The following is a 15,809-nucleotide window of genomic DNA, read 5'->3' as shown; positions in this document are numbered from 1 at the left end:
TTTTAGCAGCCACAACAGGAAAAAAAAAGGGGAACACCGAGCCATATATAATATTGATCCATCAAAAACGACATCATCCGGCCCTCATCAATTTTCCAACTAGGGTACACCGCTCACGTCCATGTCACCTCACTTATCGATGGTTTTAAAAGCGTGGATATTGTTTGTGTAACAAAACAATTGTTGTTTAGTCTCAAGTTTGGGAAGACCGTTTCTAACCCTTGTTGTGGCCTTAAACGTAAAGAAAGATGATAACAACTTTGAACCGTTTTCTGAAGCAATAGAAAAGACCGCCCGAAACGTCTGTTTGGCGAGAAGGCATGAGCATTGCTGGGTAAGATTTTTCAAACTCCACTTTTTACTTTTCATCTTCCAATCAAACACTTTGACCGCAAAAAAAATCGCTTTTTTTTGCTCTCTCTTCGTTTTCCTCGTCATACTTTTGTCGTTCAAAAAAGTCGGTGCCCGCCATGTCCAACACAAACACACTGGAATCCACAACTAACAAACGCATTGCTCTTCCTGTACGCGTGGAGCCAAAGGTGTTTTTCGCTAATGAACGTACATTCCTATCGTGGTTGAATTTCACGGTGGTACTCGGTGGTTTGGCAATGGGTCTTTTGAACTTTGGCGACCGTATTGGCCGAATGTCGGCCGTATTATTTACCTTTATTGCCATGACTGTTATGTTGTATGCTCTGTATACCTTTCACTGGAGAGCTACCAAAATCCGAAATCGGGAAGCCGCTCCTTATGATGATAGAGTGGGACCCACCGTACTGTGTATCTTTATGCTGGCAGCGGTTACCGTGAACTTTTATTGTAAGTCTTTTTTTTTTCTATTGACCAAAAGATCGAAATCGGTTATACTGATGGGAATACGTGTTTTATAGTGCGTATCGGCGAGAAAGGCAAATTCTAAGGATGATGTATTGTCAGTTTGGTGTTTTCGTTTTGTATATCAGATTATTTTGTTTTTCGCATAATATACTTGTTCCTTTGGTTTTATCTGCTGTGATATGGGTATCAAATAGGGTAGTGGGATGCTGTCATTCATCCAATATCTATCACAAAGTATGCAGTCATCAAGATGGCCTAAACCCACAAGTTTACTGTCAGAAACATTGTCCTTAAATAGTTGGCTTAATTGGAAATCCGATGAAACTTTGCCTCAAATGAATGAGTAAGGATAATATAGGCAATTGGTTAACCCCTTTTGCAAAGAAAATATTACCAATTTTTTCCATCTACAGGCGTGGCTCAAACTAGACGACCTTGGCTTCAGTGTTCTTCGTGGTAGGTTCGGAAGATGTGGAACTGTTCAAGGCTCACCTACTTTTGTGAGCTACAGTGAAGCGGGTACCGGGCTGAGCGGGTTCACAGCTGGTTTTGACGGTTTGGATTGCTGGCCTTTACCCAACAAAAACAAGAATGTAAATGAAAAAAGAAAAAAAAGCATCGTGAGAAAGTGATGCAGTCGTAAGTGCATATGCATCTCTTGCCACCCCTCTTTCAGTCACCTCTTGCTTTTCCTCTCCCGTTTAGATTGACAAGTTCCTTTTTAGATTAAGGAAATAATGCTTTTTGTACTTGGTCCATTGTTTTTATAACAGTGATGCAACTCTTGTGGTTCACAATCATGTAGAGGTGTGCCAAAAAAGAAAGTCATTGCTCGTTTTACTCTAAATCCACCTAGTTGATCTTTTTCAGTTAAAGGCACGCGACATTCTCACTTTGTCTTGAACAATATTTTTTCATCGATATCTCACATGGCATTTTCAGCGGTTTCGATCAATTTTCACAAAAATGCTCTTCTGACCAATCGTCCGCAAAAAAGCTCTCAATCAAACAATGAGCGTTCCCAGTCAGCTCCATTACACTAGTTCTGATGCGCCACTCCATAGAGATTACATCCTCATTTGCAAGCTTCTTCAAATTGCTTCTGAATACAATTGAGCACTCGAATTTCTTTCATCTTGTAAACTGCGTTATGTGATTCTGTGAACTGCGCTATGCAAATTGTATATGCGTCACCACCCTCCACTACCTCAAGTTCGATTCCACAAATAGCGAGCCATCATACCTAGATGGTTTTATGTATCAAACCACCATATCACTGCATAGTTCAGACATTTCCAACTGACGGGCTATCATGTCAGCTGAATACTACTTGCAAAGCTTCTCACTTTGGTCGATAAGAGTCCTTACTCTCAACGTCTTCTAAGTGGTCAAGCTTCAAAATATTATTTTGGGCAGTCTTATACCCTTCAATAGTGTCTAGACACTTCACGTAATTGATTCGATCTGAAGAATAGGATAGCTGATGTTTTGTCAGTGTTACAACTTTTTGGGAATTGGGTTTTTTTTTTTTTTTTTTTTTTTTTTTTTTTTTTTTTTTTTTTTTTTTTTTTTTTTTTTTGCTTCTGCGTGGCGTTTTCTGGGGTGTACATCTCAAGAATCCTACATATGTGCTGAACTCATAGCGTCCCCATGGCTTTATTGGGGCATATGCCGAAGACTTTTGCTATGGTGTGCGAAGCACGTACGATCCCCGGGATTCAATAGATAAACTCCAAGTCGTTCCCCACTCGTCGACCATGCGCAGGGCTCCTGATTTTTCCTGCTTCCCTATTTAAATCTCATTTTAACTCCCGCCGATGTGTCATTTTTCGTATTCACCCTTCCTCTTCGCTTTTCAACTTTATAAATGAGTTCATCGTTTCCTGAACAATTGGATACAGACAGCGATGACTTGGACTATGATCATGAAATGAATGCACTGGAGGATGACGAAGAGGATTGGTGGGATGCTGAAGAAGAAACAGCACAGACATCGCAAGCATCCAACGTCGAGGATGTAAATACCAGTAATACAACAGAACAGCGCACGAATGGCACTTGCGAAGCCGAACTACGAAAAAAGATTCTGGAAATTCAAAAGGATAGCAGTTTAGCTCCACGAGAAAAGGCTCGACAGATGCAGGTGCGATAGAATTTAGCTTCCAATGTGAAGTTATTATTTGACATGGAGACTGACTTGCGCTACGTCCCGTCCATTCTCTAGTACTTGCTGTCCCATGGCACACTACCTCCTACTTCTGTCGACGGGTCGCCCAACAGTTCCACCCGACAGGCCTTTTCCGACGATAAGAGTCGATCAGTATCATTCAATGTAAGAATCTCGATTTGAGTTTTTGATACTCCTGTGAGGCAAAAAAAAAAAAAAAAAAAAAAAAAAAAGTAAAAAGACGGCTCACCCAGCGTTATTCTGAGAAAAGAACAAGGACGAAGGCATTCTTGGATGCAAACATTACCAGCGTAAAGTAAAACTTCAGGCCAATTGTTGTGGGAGGATATTCTCTTGTCGATTTTGTCATGATGACAATAGTGATCATGCCATCGTTCGGTAAGTTGGCCATTCATTTTTTATGGTTCGTGTAACTCCCCCACATACTGACCTGAACCCATTCTCGATTAGAACCGAGACAAAGAATATGTTTTGCATGCTGTGTATGACCTTGCAACCGGCCGGTCAGGTATGCCCCAATTGCAATGAACAGGTCGCGCGTTATTACTGTGATAAATGCAAACTTTGGGATGATGATCCCAAGAAATCGATTTATCATTGTGACGAATGCGGTATATGTCGTCAAGGCCGAGGATTGGGTGATGATTATTTTCACTGCAAGAAGTGCAATATCTGTATGACGATCACCATGAAGAATAAGCATCGATGCATTGAACGAAATCTTGAGAGCGATTGTCCAATCTGTGGCGAGTACATGTTTACTAGTACCACCACGGTCATATTCATGGTACGTCCCAAAAAATAATGGAGAAAAAAACAAGAAGAGATTATGTAATGCATGTTATTGTCTTGATTTTTAGCCGTGTGGTCATTGCATCCATCGACTTTGTTATACAGCTCACATTGAAAACTCGTACCAATGCCCGACGTGTCTAAAGTCATTGAGTGATATGTCGGCTTATTTTGCACGACTCGACCGAGAACTCGAACGACAACCGATGCCGCCCGGATTTGAAAAGATTGTATCTCACATTTTTTGCAATGATTGCGAGAAAAAGTCGGCAGCCAGATATCATTACGTGTATCATAAATGTGGTCACTGCGGAAGCTACAACACCACGGTATTACGTACAGAAAACACAGCAGAATCGGCAACAAACCGGACACAAGACGAAGATGACAATGAGAATAAACCCTCCACGGCTCCTGTTCCAGAATCCTCGACCGATCCATTGCGGTTACCATCGAGATCTGAGCAAGAACGGTTGCTTCCCTCCACTTCAGAGGAATCGAATCATACGAGAAGTATAGATCGGTTCTCGTCTCTGGAATTACCGCCTTCTCGATCATCTCAAGGTGCGCGTCGTGAAGATGCTGATTTCAACGACGGATGACGTTCTTCAGTCACTATAGAAAAAGAGGATGACCAAAAATGAAATGGGAACAAATTGCCAATTTGGTTATATCCGTGTAAGACACGATAAGGTTTTGGCAATGTAATGTTTATGTATTCCAAGATATCATACCTAAATTAAAGACGAGTTCTTGCAAACGAGAATGAATGTGTTTCAGTGTGAATTTATTCCTACAGCTTCTAAGAAAAAACACAATGCTCTTTTAATGTCTCATTGTTGTAAAAAAAAAAAAAATGGGCTTTGAAGAAAAAGTGCCACCCCATCCATTTGTGGAACATTTACCACCAACATCACTTTGCAATAAGCAGATCCATCACGTTCTCTATCATTTATTATTTTCTCGAGAGGGCAAAGAATCAAATCATGCAGCTGATTTAGATCATCAGGTACCTTTTTGGACCCATCCCTGCTAATGATATTATTTGATGTCAGCAAGGGTAGAAAAACTTCACACAGTAATCGGTCGGATAGGAATTACATAAGACGTAAGAAAAGGATTGAGCGGATATTTGCGCATTCACATCATCATTGATTTTTAGTGCATAATAGTGCGTCGCTGTAGGAACCGACGGAGATTGAAGCACATGCTTTTCAGGCGCATTCGAACATATGAATTCCTATTGACGGGCTTCATAACTGACCAAGGTCTTACATAACCCTCAATTGATTTCTGATGCACAAAAATTTATCACAAGCCAATGATCATTTGTCATACGAAAAGAGGTCACCGAGTTTTCCGAAGAAACCACGAATTGAGTTTGAAATCAAACATTGGGCTCATCCGACGCGCGTCGAAGAAAAAAGAAAAAAGTTAACTGAAGCAATAAACGACATATGCAATTTTTTCCACGCCCCTTTTCTGTTGCTGAACTCTAAGCGTTCCAAAGACCGCCTTTCATGAAAGACAAAAGAAAAAGAGGTACCACCCAAACATATCTCATTGACATAGTGCGGACATAACGTAGCGTTTGACAAAATGCAATGCTGCGTGACATCATTTGGAGTCCCCCGCCGTAGTTGGGCTTCGGCTTGATAGAGAAGTGAACACAAAAACCCGGATTTTGGGCTCGTCGGGGTATCGAAGGGCTTTTTGTTGCTTGCACGCAACAACATTTTAGCAAAAACCCGCTTTCTCTGCTATTCTTTTTCCTGCTTTCTTGTTTCTTTTTTGTTCCGATTTTTTTTATGCTTCCAAGTGTATCGATCCCTTTCGACGAGAATGCACGATATCCCAGTCACGATTTAATGCCGGAACTCGAAACCAAGTGGCCCGAAGGACGACATGGCCATCCTCGCCATTCCGTCATTTCGCAATTTTCAAGTACTACCACGAGTAACTCCAGCGGCAGTCAGCGCCACAGTACAGGCAGTACTTTGGATGGCGGTGAACGTTATCGCTGGTCAGCCGAGACGGACCCGGAACACGTGGCCTATTCACGTAAGCAACTATATTTTTTTTTCTCCCCTTTCCACTTGAAACCAGTGTGATTGGGCTTGTTCGTGGGCGGAATGTGAATAACACAAAACGGCCTTTTTTTTATCGATTAGCTTCCTCTCCCACCACCATTGGTAGTTCTTTTTCATCCTTATCACCTTCCTCTCGACGCTTGTTATCGGGAACACCCAATTCCGAAAGTTTTCGCCAACAGGAACTGAACCGGTTTTTGCCATCGTTCTCACTTCGTTCCCCGCTCTTTCGTCGCTCGCAGACGTTCTCGGATCCTTTGGTTATGCCTTCTATTGCCCTCGCACCTCAACCGTGTCCCGATCCACCTTCCGTAGACCGGGATCCCTGGTGTATGTCAGTCAAAATGGCGCTTGATCAAGCGGTTTACCAGGCATGGATGCACAAATACGATATTCCCTCATTTGCATTCGCTCGATCATGGAAACGCAGATATTTTATACTTGTCGACCGCACCGTTTACGTATTCAAATCGTCCAAATCCACCACACCCGTGCGCGAATTTTTCGAACTGACCGATGATACTTTGGTGTTTGTTTCGGAAGAGTTCAAGAAAGCGTACGTACTTGAGTTGCGAAAACCGCTCCAGCGGTGGTACCTACGATGCGATTCTGTGGAACAAATGAAAAACTGGTTGGAAGCGATGAAAAAAATCGTCGCTTGCATCAAACTTGGTTTTCAAGGATCCATTTCGAGCAGTATGCTTTCATCCATACGGTTAACGGACGATTTTCGACTCGTGGAAGATATTCCACCAAGACCCTCCATCGATACGACCTACTCTTATCGACATTCTACGACTCTCCCCATAAATCTCAATAGCAATTCACAGAACGTGCGGAATCGTCGGTGGCAACAACGAGAAATGAATGATCGTCGATGTAGCACACCTCCAGATTTTGCTTTAAACAACAGCAATCACAAGATACCAAAATCTGGGTTCAAACGTCAATCCTTGCTCCATATCCCGAACTGGGCGACTGTTCTGCCACCCCAACTTCCTCCACCTCGATCACTGCCACCGCCTATTCCATCCCCTACTACTGCTACTGCTACTGCCACTACCACTACCACTACCGCTTTACCCACGATCTCCGAAACTCGCCAAGATCACGGGTCCTGATGGTTGAGTAACTTTTTTTCATTGTCTGACCAATCACACCCTTCAGGGGAAGAGAGACGAAGGGAAGAAAAAACCGAAAACGAACTCTTTTTGCTTCGGGAAAATTAACTGAGCTGAGTATTATTTGTCAGCCTCCGATGAGAACTTAAAAGCTTTTTTTTCCCTGTTTGATTTCTTCAGCCCATCCCATCCCACTCCTTCCTATTGTGACGATCCTCGGATGGTCACATACACTCCCTTGTCATTTGTTTATTCCTTCTAACTTTAACTAGTATTGTATATTTTCTCATTGTGTTTCTATATTCTACCTTTATTGTCCATAACTTGTCCTTCCTTCTTTGTGCTCTCTTTTTTTTTCATTGTTATAATCTACTTTTTTTTTAATTTGCCTACTGCATTCCGCATGAACTTTTTGGCTGTATAAAAATTTTCAACAAACTAATCAAAACTGTTCTTTTCCGACTCCGTTGAATCCTTTTGTCCGACGACCTTTTTTTTTTTTTTTTGGTCCCCAGTCCATTCATTAGCTTGGCCGCAGTATTATTGACTTCTTTTGAAAGAAAAAAAGACCGCTTTTTTATAATGTGGTTTATCAATATCCATAAGCACAGAATACAAAAACATGAGCCAAGGCGAGAGAGAAATAGAATGACGAAAGGAGTGACTGATGAGATGAGAATAAGGTTTAAAAGTAGAGAAAAACAAAAATAGAGAGCATAAAAAGATAATAAAGAAATAAGAGTAGCCTGGAAATTCTGGGTCAAGAGAACATCGCCTCATCGAGAATTGCCTTTTTTTTTTTTTTTTTTTTTTCTTCTTTTCTAAACGATAGGTAAGGTTTGTTCATCCGATGGCGTGATAACGTGTTCCGTTGTGAGAGGTAGTTCGGCGTCGTTTTCATCCGATCGTGGCATCGCTTGTTGTGTCACCACATTATTCCGTTTCTCATACTCTTCCCGTAAGAATTCTCTGACATTTTTACCGGATCGCATGCGAAGAATACGCAAAATGGTTTCACTGTTGGGTAAATCGGGCGATACCGACTTGCGTTGAGATTTCCGTTTCTTAATGGTGTGACGAGAGTGATACACCGTCTTGCTACGATCCATCTTTCGTCCGCCTCTCAATTTCATCTCCACTTGATTCTTCAGCACGCTGTGGTAGCCTTGCATAAGCTGATCGGTATCCATGTAATAAGCCGATTTAATCGCCAGCAACGCGTAGTATTGCGAGGTTTCAAGTTTCTCCAGTGGCACACCGTCGCCCTCTTCACCGCCATTCAACAGAATTTTTAGTAGCTACAGTATATATCTTGTTAGTATAGTTGCCTAACACCTCCGCCATCTGATCTGATCGTTGAATCGGCCACTTCTCTTCTTGTCCACTTTTTCTCCTTTTTTGTATTCATACTTGCCTCGAGCCATTTGAAAATAATGTCAAACTCGTATTCATCCAGCGGTTTCATCTCTGACATTTGTTCCGAAAGAGGGGGAAGCAACACGTTTTCCAAGGCCAATAGCATTTCTTTCCAGATCTTGTCCAACACAAATTGCATGTTGACGTCCCAGAGATTATCATTGAGCACCTTCAAGTTACGTTCCAGATAATCTAAAAGAGGAGCAATCGCATCTTCACACTCTTGGATGCTCGGTGATACAGGCTTGGCCGCACGGGTGAAAGCGGCGAAAAAGCTGCGGTCACGACCCAGTAATTTATCCATGGTTTTTCGTGACATGCATTGACGCATGTATCGGCTCATCTGTTATGACCAACCCAAATGAGTGACCCATCGATATTTTTCGCACACGTACTCCATAGTCTTACTTTATCCACGATGAGACCAGCTGCATCGTTTTCAGCTCTTCGAAGTGTTCGGAAAGCTTTGCCAAACCAGAACTGAATATCGTTCTTCTCGCCTTCCAAACCGACGCGTAGCACCAATTGGCCTTGAGGATGAAGCTTCAAAGTGAATTCATGCGACTGGAAATCGCTGAAATACTCGGGAGCTAGTTTAAAATGGACGTAGCCGCACTCGTCGTCCGCGCCAATCATATCTTCATCGTACACAATGGCCAATACTTCGACGGCTTTCTCCGTAAGCCAGATATCAAACACTTGATCCCATCGAGGATTCAAAGTTTCGTAGACTGTGCGTGTCCTTGTGATGGGCTTTTCGTCGATTTCCAGTACCACATACGGATCACTCAATCCATTGTTATCCAACGCTTGCAATCCTTCAGCACGCACAATCTTGATGGAGTATAAAAAGTTCTTTTGCTCCTTCTCTACTTGCGGCACACCAAAATCGCGCATCTTCTCGGCAATTGCATCAGCATCCATCATTTCATATAATCGATCCAATCGGGAACGTGCGGCTTCAATATTGTTGATTTTGATACAAAACTGGTCCCAACCACAAAGAAAAAAAGAAAGAAAGAATGAGTAACGCGATTGCAGGATGGCTAATGGTCAATACGAGTTGCAAAGTTACCTCGGGTGTAAAATCAGTGGGAACGTCGCTTTCAGTGCTGGAACGACCTCCACCCAACTGATAACGCGCCATATCCAAAAATGTAGAAGGGGCGGCGGGGTTGCCATGCGAACCAGTCTTCGGCACAAGGTCTTCGGTAATCATATCTTCCATAATAACGGTGTATTGTTCCAAGGCAATACCGATGACCTAGAGAATCACCGGTTGAGCTGGGACTGTATCTATAGATAGATCGCTACTTTTTGCCCACGCCCAGAAGGTCATACTTACTTTTGACAATGCGGTGAGAAAGCCACATCGCTGAAGCTCGTTGGGCCACTGAAGATTGTGAAGGAAATCCACGGCTTGATGGAACATACTGAACAAATCAATCACAGATGAAGAGTGAGGCGCTGCCTCGCTTGTCTTTTCAAACTATTGTAGATGACATTTAATAAAACAAACCTTGTGAATCTGACATGGGCTTTTATATGCGCTTACCTTGTCTTCCTTGATGGCGTTTTCAACCCATTCAAGTGTAGCAGCCTTGGTCGTCATCAGCCATCGTCTTACATGCTGCAAGAACCACGACTCCACTTTGAACAATGCGGCTTTTTGTCTAGGGTAAACCCATTAACACACTTTTTACTGTCACGCATTCGTTGGCAACCGCTTACCTCGATCCGTGTTGATCATACAATGTTTTCAGTCGCAATACTTTGTGATACAGTTCAAACGTAACTTCGATGGATGCATCTTTTGCAGCAGGCGAAAATGCCCAATTGTCCATTTCTAATGCGAAATAGGGCATTTGCTTGGCCATGACTATACTTGGCACCGATATAATACTATAAAAAAAACACCCATTGAGGACTCTATCCTTTCATTCATGGATCCACAGATGCATATAAAGACTTGGCACTTACCCTTTGATGGATGTCTTAAACTTTCGTTTTGCAAGAGATACAAGTTCTTGAAGAAGTTTATCTGCCATGCTCACTAGTCTTTCGAGGTCATCCGAGTTCTCTGGATTGTTGAAGTTCTTTTCTAGACGACGCCATCGTTCTACTGCTGCTCCCTAATGGCCAAAAAAAAAAAAAAGATAACCATGAGATTAAGAGATCATGCCACATTTGGAATGGTTCGCATAGGCTAACAAGCGCACCTCTACAATTTCTTCCAGATTTCCGAATTCCACCAATGGGTCAGTGTGATCTTGCAGAAACACGGGATTCTCATAAATCTTATCGAGCATGGTGACAAGATCACTGATCCATTCCGGTCTAATTTGTGCACGTTAGACGGTGATGTGACAGATAAATAGCTCAGGATCCATTCCACTTGCCTTACTCGCCAATATTCAGATAAAGCATCGGCCAACTGATGCAATACGGTATTATTCAGACCTTCAAAAACGCGCACGAGACGCTCTCGCTTTCGCATCAACTTGTTAGCTATCCAAATTACCAACCCAAATGGTTTTCTTTACTCACGTCATTGATGGGCCACATCTCGATGTCGCTTTCTTTCGACACTTTATCCAATGTTCTGATAGCATCCTGAATATCGTCAAAATCGACTTCGTCCGCATCAAATCGGGTCTTGACCAGTTCCAGATAGAGTGTTGCACGGAACGACGAAGATAAGCGCCACGTTTTCCAACATTCTCGCAACAATTCATCGGATTGCTGAGATAAAACACTTCCTTTGGCTCGCTCGATGCCTTCGGACGTTTTAAGATCATGCTCAATACACAGATCCATGAGGTAACGGAAAAACGATTTGGGATCGCTCGGCACAAATGTAAACGTATTCTGAAGTGATTCACTGCGCTAGATGAACATACAATCAAAATAAGTGGATCTAAATGAATGCAATTGTGCGTGTTGTTTGTGTGATGGATAGTTTACCGCAGGTGATGGTACGCTGTCTTGACCGGTGCCTGAATGGTCGGTTCCTGAACTTTGACGGTTCGGGGCTCGGGGACCTCCGCCAGAGAGCAGGTTGGAAGATCCTACATCCATTTCACTGCCTGCTCCCAAGGAGAATTTCGGATTCATCAACATAATGGTATTCATAAGCTCGGTCAATTGCTTGACTTCCTTTTTCTGCCAACTGTCGTACGCCTGCTGGGTAGGAAAATCTTCTTTCCGTCCAGGATACGGTTGGTTGGTATGAACGTTATTGATGAGCTTTTTCAAATCCAGCAGAAATGCCTGGTGCATGCGTCAAAAGAAAAATACACAACTTTCAGCGTCTCCTTCAAAAAATATAACATCACCATAAGACGACAAAACTCTCTTACCGATTCAGTACACAGTGGTTGAAGCTCGCGTAATTTGGCGGTGTGTTCAGCGTTGGGGATATCGAATAATTTTTGAATGGTTTGGATCATTGGGAAATTTTCAAGAGATTCTATTGAATCTGAGGGTATCGGGGAGGCATTGCCTGGAGTGGAAGCTGCTTTTTTCTTATCCGAGGAACGTGGGATGGTTCTTGGAGAGATGAATCCATCCAAGAGTTCCATCACTTCGGGACTGGCAGATGACGGTGCATCTTCTTGAATGGTAATGACGAGTAATTCGGCAAACCGTGCAATGAAGCGGTTCAGATCTTCGTACCAGACCGCCGGATTCGGATCGTGGCGTTTAAGCTCGGTCTCACTCGTCTTGAGAAAGATGATGACCAGATCGTTGACGGTGCCTGTCGGTCGGTAACGGTGTTGCTGAAGCACTTTCTTCATTTGCTTAATGACCGCTTTGAATCGTTTGTCCTGGTATTCGGTTTTTGTCAAGTCTTTTCCATCGCTGATATCGTCCAGTCGTCGAGCCATTCCTCGCACGATTTCCCGGGTTAGTTTGTCCGGTTTGCTTTCTTCACCAAACTTGTCAGAGAGCCCGCCAAATACATCAATACCGAGATAGCCACTGGAACGTTCCTTTTTCAACTCCTTGGGACCGCTGGGAGTATTTCCATTCAACTCGTTGCAAACACGAACCGCACAACGAAGTACGGCATCGTACACGATCTGCGGATTGACGGTACGAGCGGTACGTCGACCACCGCCTCCACCGCGTCGAAGGGTTGACCCACTTTTCAATTCCATCTGTCAAGCCAAGGCTGAGCCGGTACCCAAAACTTTACATGGGCTGAATTTTTTTAACTCTTTTGGCTCACCACGTGAGACTCTCCATGTTCAAACTGAGATTCAATGAAGACGGCGCTGTGCCAGAACTCGGATCATTCATGCTGTTTGGTAACTTTACAAGATCAGCTCACGGCTTTTTATTCATTATTAACATTACATATTACATCAAGATAGTTCCATCCGCCGTTCTAAGGGTAGTCATGCGAGTGATTTTCCTTTGGATCAGACGCTCTGTCCGATAGCATTCGTAAAAGTGCACTGTATTGTCGCGAAGCATCTCTCGATGTGACACGAGCAACAGGTGTTGTAATTGCGCCAAATCATTGCGAGACCGAAACGCTTCCACTGTATGTACATTATCCTGTGCCAATAATAATCGATTTTGCCGTAGGTCACATATTCCATGGACGGCATTATTCTTACGACCAGCGATCGGTGTATCGGCAACGACAAACGGTATCAAATGAGAGTATTTTTCCACAGCCGATACAAGTGATGCGTGTTTCTCGTCTTCTTCATCGTCTTCTTCCTCAACTGTATACTCTTTATAAATATTGCTTGCTGCAATTCTCCTTTCGTCATGTTTGGTTTGCTGCAACTTGTGCATGGCGGTTGCAAGTGTTGTGATATCTGTTGGGTCCTCGCGTTCGGTGGAATCACCGAACCTCCTTAGTTCATCCAAACAAACACCAGAAAAAAGTGAAACGCCGGCTGCTGTGGAAAGATCTCTGGCCAATGTTTCCTTGATCTGTATCGATGATGCAGGAAAATGGCGACGATTCAGAATTGGAATAATGTTGACACGGGAACTCAAGAGCCTCAGCATGTAGTGATCCAATTCCCCAAGGTGGCCTGCAGTTGTCGGGTTGAGGAAATATAAGCATGCATGAATGTGCGTATCGCGTACGTTGGTGTCTCTTTTGACCTTGGTTTCCTGTGTCAATAAAACTCAGTGACACCTGAATACAATAGTACATAGGGAATTTGGAATAGAGAAAAGGTCATTACCTCTGATAAGGTGTGGTCAAACTGGTCATCGATAAACTTCATCAAATGAAGGATTTGATAATCCAACACCAGTCGTCCCTGATCCATCAAGAGACCTGGTGTATCGGTGACTGTCAGTTCCATTCTTACATCGTCGAGAGTAACCAACGTCGAGTGATCGCGAAAACGCACAGTCTCCTGAACCAGGGAAGTTCGTCCAGTATCGGGAAGATGGCTCTCTTTAGGTGTGTAAGGAAAAGTACAGGAATGCAATCGATCATAGAATGCCTGTACAAACGACGTTTTTCCAGTGCCTGTGGATCCGACAACAAGAATGTTCATCGTTATTGTTGCGTCTCGTTTCCGCCGTTTCATTGTGTAATTCATCATGTGGACCTCCTGAAAAGAAAAAAAAATAAAGAAGAAAAAGAAAGGAAAAAAAAAAAAGACAAAGAATGAATGGAAGGTGGATTTAACCAAGGCGGATTTATTTAAAGGTAATTGTTTAACATTTGAGAAAGCCGTGCATGACGAATCCGTTTTCCCAATCAACCTTTTGCTAAAATTCATTGTCATCATCATAATAAGCGAGTATCATGACAAATTAAAGTTTGGCCCAATCGGCTGCAAGAGCTGGAATAGGCGAGTGAAATGATTTGTGTTCTTTCTTTGTTATGTTTCGTTACTTAATGCATTGAATAAGTGGACCTGACGGGATCTGTCTGATTCGCATGAACATTTCGGGAATAGCTTGGTAAATATTGCTGTCCGACACTTAAATCATGCCGCATGGCGTGTTCCGATGATGCAGATGTCACGGAATCACAGGAAGTTGGAGGTTTCAATGGTGGAAGAGGATGCATGGAAGGAGATGAGGACGACAATGAGGCGGATAGGGTGAATGGGGTTTCAGTGGCATAGTTGGTGTGAGGATAGATCGATGGATGTGTAGGCATCGGCGAGGAGAAAGGGCGGGCCACATGAACTGGGTAGCGGTCAGCTTGATGCTGTATTCCGGATCGGTAAAGTGTACAGTACATCTGCACGTTGTCCATTTTTCGGGATCAGCAGTTGTGTTCATATGGCCATTTTCTCTATGCATGTTTCAGTTACCTGTTGTGTATTCTGTGGTAATTGTTTCCATAATTGCATCATTGCTTTATTCACATTTCCGTCGCATGCCTGGAGTTGATCAGACGTAACATTATGTTGTTCCAGTCTGCAAAACAGTGCAAATATTTCTGGATCGACTTGTTCCTCTGTACTCGCTTTGTTCTCAGAACTAACGTCCGCGGGTGTTGGCTCGATCGGGCTTGATTTTGCATGATTTTGATCGGGCAGCTTACGGTCGATCTTGATCTAGTTTGAATATTTTTTTGATTCCCTTGCTTTTTTAGATTGATAAATCCCATGGTTGTAAGCATTTTTATTGGCTTACCGATTCAGGCGAGGTTTCTCTGCTTTTCGAAAGGTTTGAATGGTTGAATTTTTCTTCACGATGTCGATGCAGTCGTTCCAAGAGGACTCTAATTTGAACGGATAAGTCGTTGGTCATTATCCATGTAGATCCTGCACAAACAAGGATCGAAGGACGACTTACGTTCGTTCTAAACGCAAACGCATCGTGCTTTTGCGGGCTTCGCGCAGTTTGATACTGATCGCTTTGTTTTCCTATGGTGGAGTGAGCAAGTCCGCTACAACTAGTGAAGAAGAAAAAAAAAATGGGCCAACGGACCTGTTCCACTTCTGCGATTTTACGCTTGAGCTCATTATAACGTGTTTTCAGCCGTTGCTCTAGACATGACGATTCCAAAATGAATTGAGTTGAATGGGCCAAAGACAGACGAACCAAAAAAAAGTAAAAAGGTGCGCTTAAGCGTACCTTCAGCTGACGAAGAACAGGTGGTTTGCGTGGAAGCACTGTCCAGCGGCATAACCAATAGTTCTTATAGAAATATAAAGAAGAACTGAAAGAAAGAAAAAAAAAAGGGAAATACGAAAAAAAAAAGCACACAATAGGAAAACCAAAAATGCAAAGCTGTGCCCTATCGTTCAATTCCAATAAACCAGGGGAAACCGCATTTCTGAAAAAAAAAAAAAAAAAAAAAGTGGCACTCTGATGTTGAAAAAGTCGATAAAAAATATTAATGGGCATCTTTGATAGCCATCCGCT

The 15,809-nt window shown here is 42.9% G+C and overlaps 7 protein-coding genes across 7 annotated transcripts; 3 read left to right on the top strand and 4 right to left on the bottom strand.

Annotated features, from left to right (window-relative positions):
• The first annotated feature begins 86 nt into the window (after positions 1-86).
• Positions 87-1,376, top strand: BYT42DRAFT_559994 (vacuolar transporter chaperone 1). The gene is made up of 4 exons (XM_051567195.1): positions 87-822; positions 894-1,164; positions 1,235-1,265; positions 1,337-1,376. The coding sequence occupies exons 1-2, from the start codon at positions 471-473 to the stop codon at positions 920-922; spliced, it is 381 nt and encodes a 126-aa protein (XP_051426228.1). The 5' UTR covers positions 87-470; the 3' UTR covers positions 923-1,164; positions 1,235-1,265; positions 1,337-1,376.
• A 1,278-nt stretch (positions 1,377-2,654) lies between these two features.
• Positions 2,655-4,584, top strand: BYT42DRAFT_528316 (zinc-ribbon-domain-containing protein). The gene is made up of 5 exons (XM_051565370.1): positions 2,655-2,983; positions 3,065-3,172; positions 3,279-3,406; positions 3,479-3,815; positions 3,889-4,584. The coding sequence occupies exons 1-5, from the start codon at positions 2,708-2,710 to the stop codon at positions 4,420-4,422; spliced, it is 1,383 nt and encodes a 460-aa protein (XP_051426227.1). The 5' UTR covers positions 2,655-2,707; the 3' UTR covers positions 4,423-4,584.
• Positions 4,585-5,858: 1,274 nt separating this feature from the next.
• Positions 5,859-7,476, top strand: BYT42DRAFT_559987 (uncharacterized protein). The gene has a single exon (XM_051567194.1). It carries the CDS (start codon positions 6,174-6,176, stop codon positions 7,029-7,031), a length of 858 nt encoding a protein of 285 aa, XP_051426226.1. The 5' UTR covers positions 5,859-6,173; the 3' UTR covers positions 7,032-7,476.
• A 9-nt stretch (positions 7,477-7,485) lies between these two features.
• BYT42DRAFT_559986 (uncharacterized protein) lies at positions 7,486-7,852 on the bottom strand. Its single transcript, XM_051567193.1, has one exon. The coding sequence runs from the start codon at positions 7,809-7,811 to the stop codon at positions 7,572-7,574; it is 240 nt and encodes a 79-aa protein (XP_051426225.1). The 5' UTR covers positions 7,812-7,852; the 3' UTR covers positions 7,486-7,571.
• Positions 7,823-12,621, bottom strand: BYT42DRAFT_510820 (uncharacterized protein). The gene is made up of 13 exons (XM_051565147.1): positions 11,807-12,621; positions 11,412-11,717; positions 10,995-11,333; positions 10,847-10,935; positions 10,667-10,784; positions 10,428-10,579; positions 10,179-10,349; positions 10,003-10,120; positions 9,793-9,936; positions 9,523-9,711; positions 8,856-9,434; positions 8,446-8,790; positions 7,823-8,329 (listed from the first exon to the last, which is right to left on the bottom strand). Exons 1-13 carry the CDS (start codon positions 12,605-12,607, stop codon positions 7,853-7,855), a joined length of 3,828 nt encoding a protein of 1,275 aa, XP_051426224.1. The 5' UTR covers positions 12,608-12,621; the 3' UTR covers positions 7,823-7,852.
• Positions 12,622-12,773: 152 nt separating this feature from the next.
• On the bottom strand, positions 12,774-14,597 carry BYT42DRAFT_233957 (Septin-domain-containing protein). Its single transcript, XM_051562631.1, has 2 exons — positions 13,658-14,597; positions 12,774-13,583 (listed from the first exon to the last, which is right to left on the bottom strand). The coding sequence occupies exons 1-2, from the start codon at positions 14,216-14,218 to the stop codon at positions 12,810-12,812; spliced, it is 1,335 nt and encodes a 444-aa protein (XP_051426223.1). The 5' UTR covers positions 14,219-14,597; the 3' UTR covers positions 12,774-12,809.
• On the bottom strand, positions 14,093-15,677 carry BYT42DRAFT_559981 (uncharacterized protein). Its single transcript, XM_051567192.1, has 6 exons — positions 15,519-15,677; positions 15,372-15,430; positions 15,237-15,307; positions 15,075-15,162; positions 14,750-14,995; positions 14,093-14,676 (listed from the first exon to the last, which is right to left on the bottom strand). The coding sequence occupies exons 1-6, from the start codon at positions 15,568-15,570 to the stop codon at positions 14,323-14,325; spliced, it is 870 nt and encodes a 289-aa protein (XP_051426222.1). The 5' UTR covers positions 15,571-15,677; the 3' UTR covers positions 14,093-14,322.
• Positions 15,678-15,809: the final 132 nt, after the last annotated feature.

Source organism: Radiomyces spectabilis, assembly GCF_025331425.1.
Source record: "Radiomyces spectabilis strain NRRL 2753 chromosome Unknown BYT42scaffold_3, whole genome shotgun sequence".
NCBI classification, from domain to species: Eukaryota; Fungi; Mucoromycota; class Mucoromycetes; order Mucorales; family Radiomycetaceae; genus Radiomyces; species Radiomyces spectabilis.
Note: the sequence above shows the minus strand (reverse complement) of the source record. Positions and strands in the feature narration are given on the sequence as shown.

Bases quoted from the DNA above. Each gene is read 5' to 3' on its own strand.
- BYT42DRAFT_559994 (XM_051567195.1), top strand. From the start codon at position 471: ATGTCCAACACAAACACACTGGAATCCACAACTAACAAACGCATTGCT. The intron at 823-893 runs GTAAGTCTTTTT...CGTGTTTTATAG, and splicing joins GGTTACCGTGAACTTTTATT to TGCGTATCGGCGAGAAAGGC.
- BYT42DRAFT_510820 (XM_051565147.1), bottom strand. From the start codon at position 12,607: ATGGAATTGAAAAGTGGGTCAACCCTTCGACGCGGTGGAGGCGGTGGT. The intron at 10,350-10,427 runs GTAAGTGCCAAG...TTTTTTTTATAG, and splicing joins TTTAAGACATCCATCAAAGG to TATTATATCGGTGCCAAGTA. The intron at 8,791-8,855 runs GTAAGACTATGG...TGGTCATAACAG, and splicing joins CTGGTCTCATCGTGGATAAA to ATGAGCCGATACATGCGTCA.
- BYT42DRAFT_233957 (XM_051562631.1), bottom strand. From the start codon at position 14,218: ATGATGATGACAATGAATTTTAGCAAAAGGTTGATTGGGAAAACGGAT. The intron at 13,584-13,657 runs GTAATGACCTTT...TTATTGACACAG, and splicing joins TTGACCACACCTTATCAGAG to GAAACCAAGGTCAAAAGAGA.
- BYT42DRAFT_559987 (XM_051567194.1), top strand. From the start codon at position 6,174: ATGCCTTCTATTGCCCTCGCACCTCAACCGTGTCCCGATCCACCTTCC.
- BYT42DRAFT_559986 (XM_051567193.1), bottom strand. From the start codon at position 7,811: ATGAGGCGATGTTCTCTTGACCCAGAATTTCCAGGCTACTCTTATTTC.
- BYT42DRAFT_559981 (XM_051567192.1), bottom strand. From the start codon at position 15,570: ATGCCGCTGGACAGTGCTTCCACGCAAACCACCTGTTCTTCGTCAGCT. The intron at 15,431-15,518 runs GTACGCTTAAGC...CGTCATGTCTAG, and splicing joins CTGTTCTTCGTCAGCTGAAG to AGCAACGGCTGAAAACACGT. The intron at 14,677-14,749 runs GTAACTGAAACA...GACAACGTGCAG, and splicing joins TACCACAGAATACACAACAG to ATGTACTGTACACTTTACCG.
- BYT42DRAFT_528316 (XM_051565370.1), top strand. From the start codon at position 2,708: ATGAGTTCATCGTTTCCTGAACAATTGGATACAGACAGCGATGACTTG. The intron at 3,407-3,478 runs GTAAGTTGGCCA...ATTCTCGATTAG, and splicing joins AGTGATCATGCCATCGTTCG to AACCGAGACAAAGAATATGT. The intron at 3,816-3,888 runs GTACGTCCCAAA...CTTGATTTTTAG, and splicing joins CCACCACGGTCATATTCATG to CCGTGTGGTCATTGCATCCA.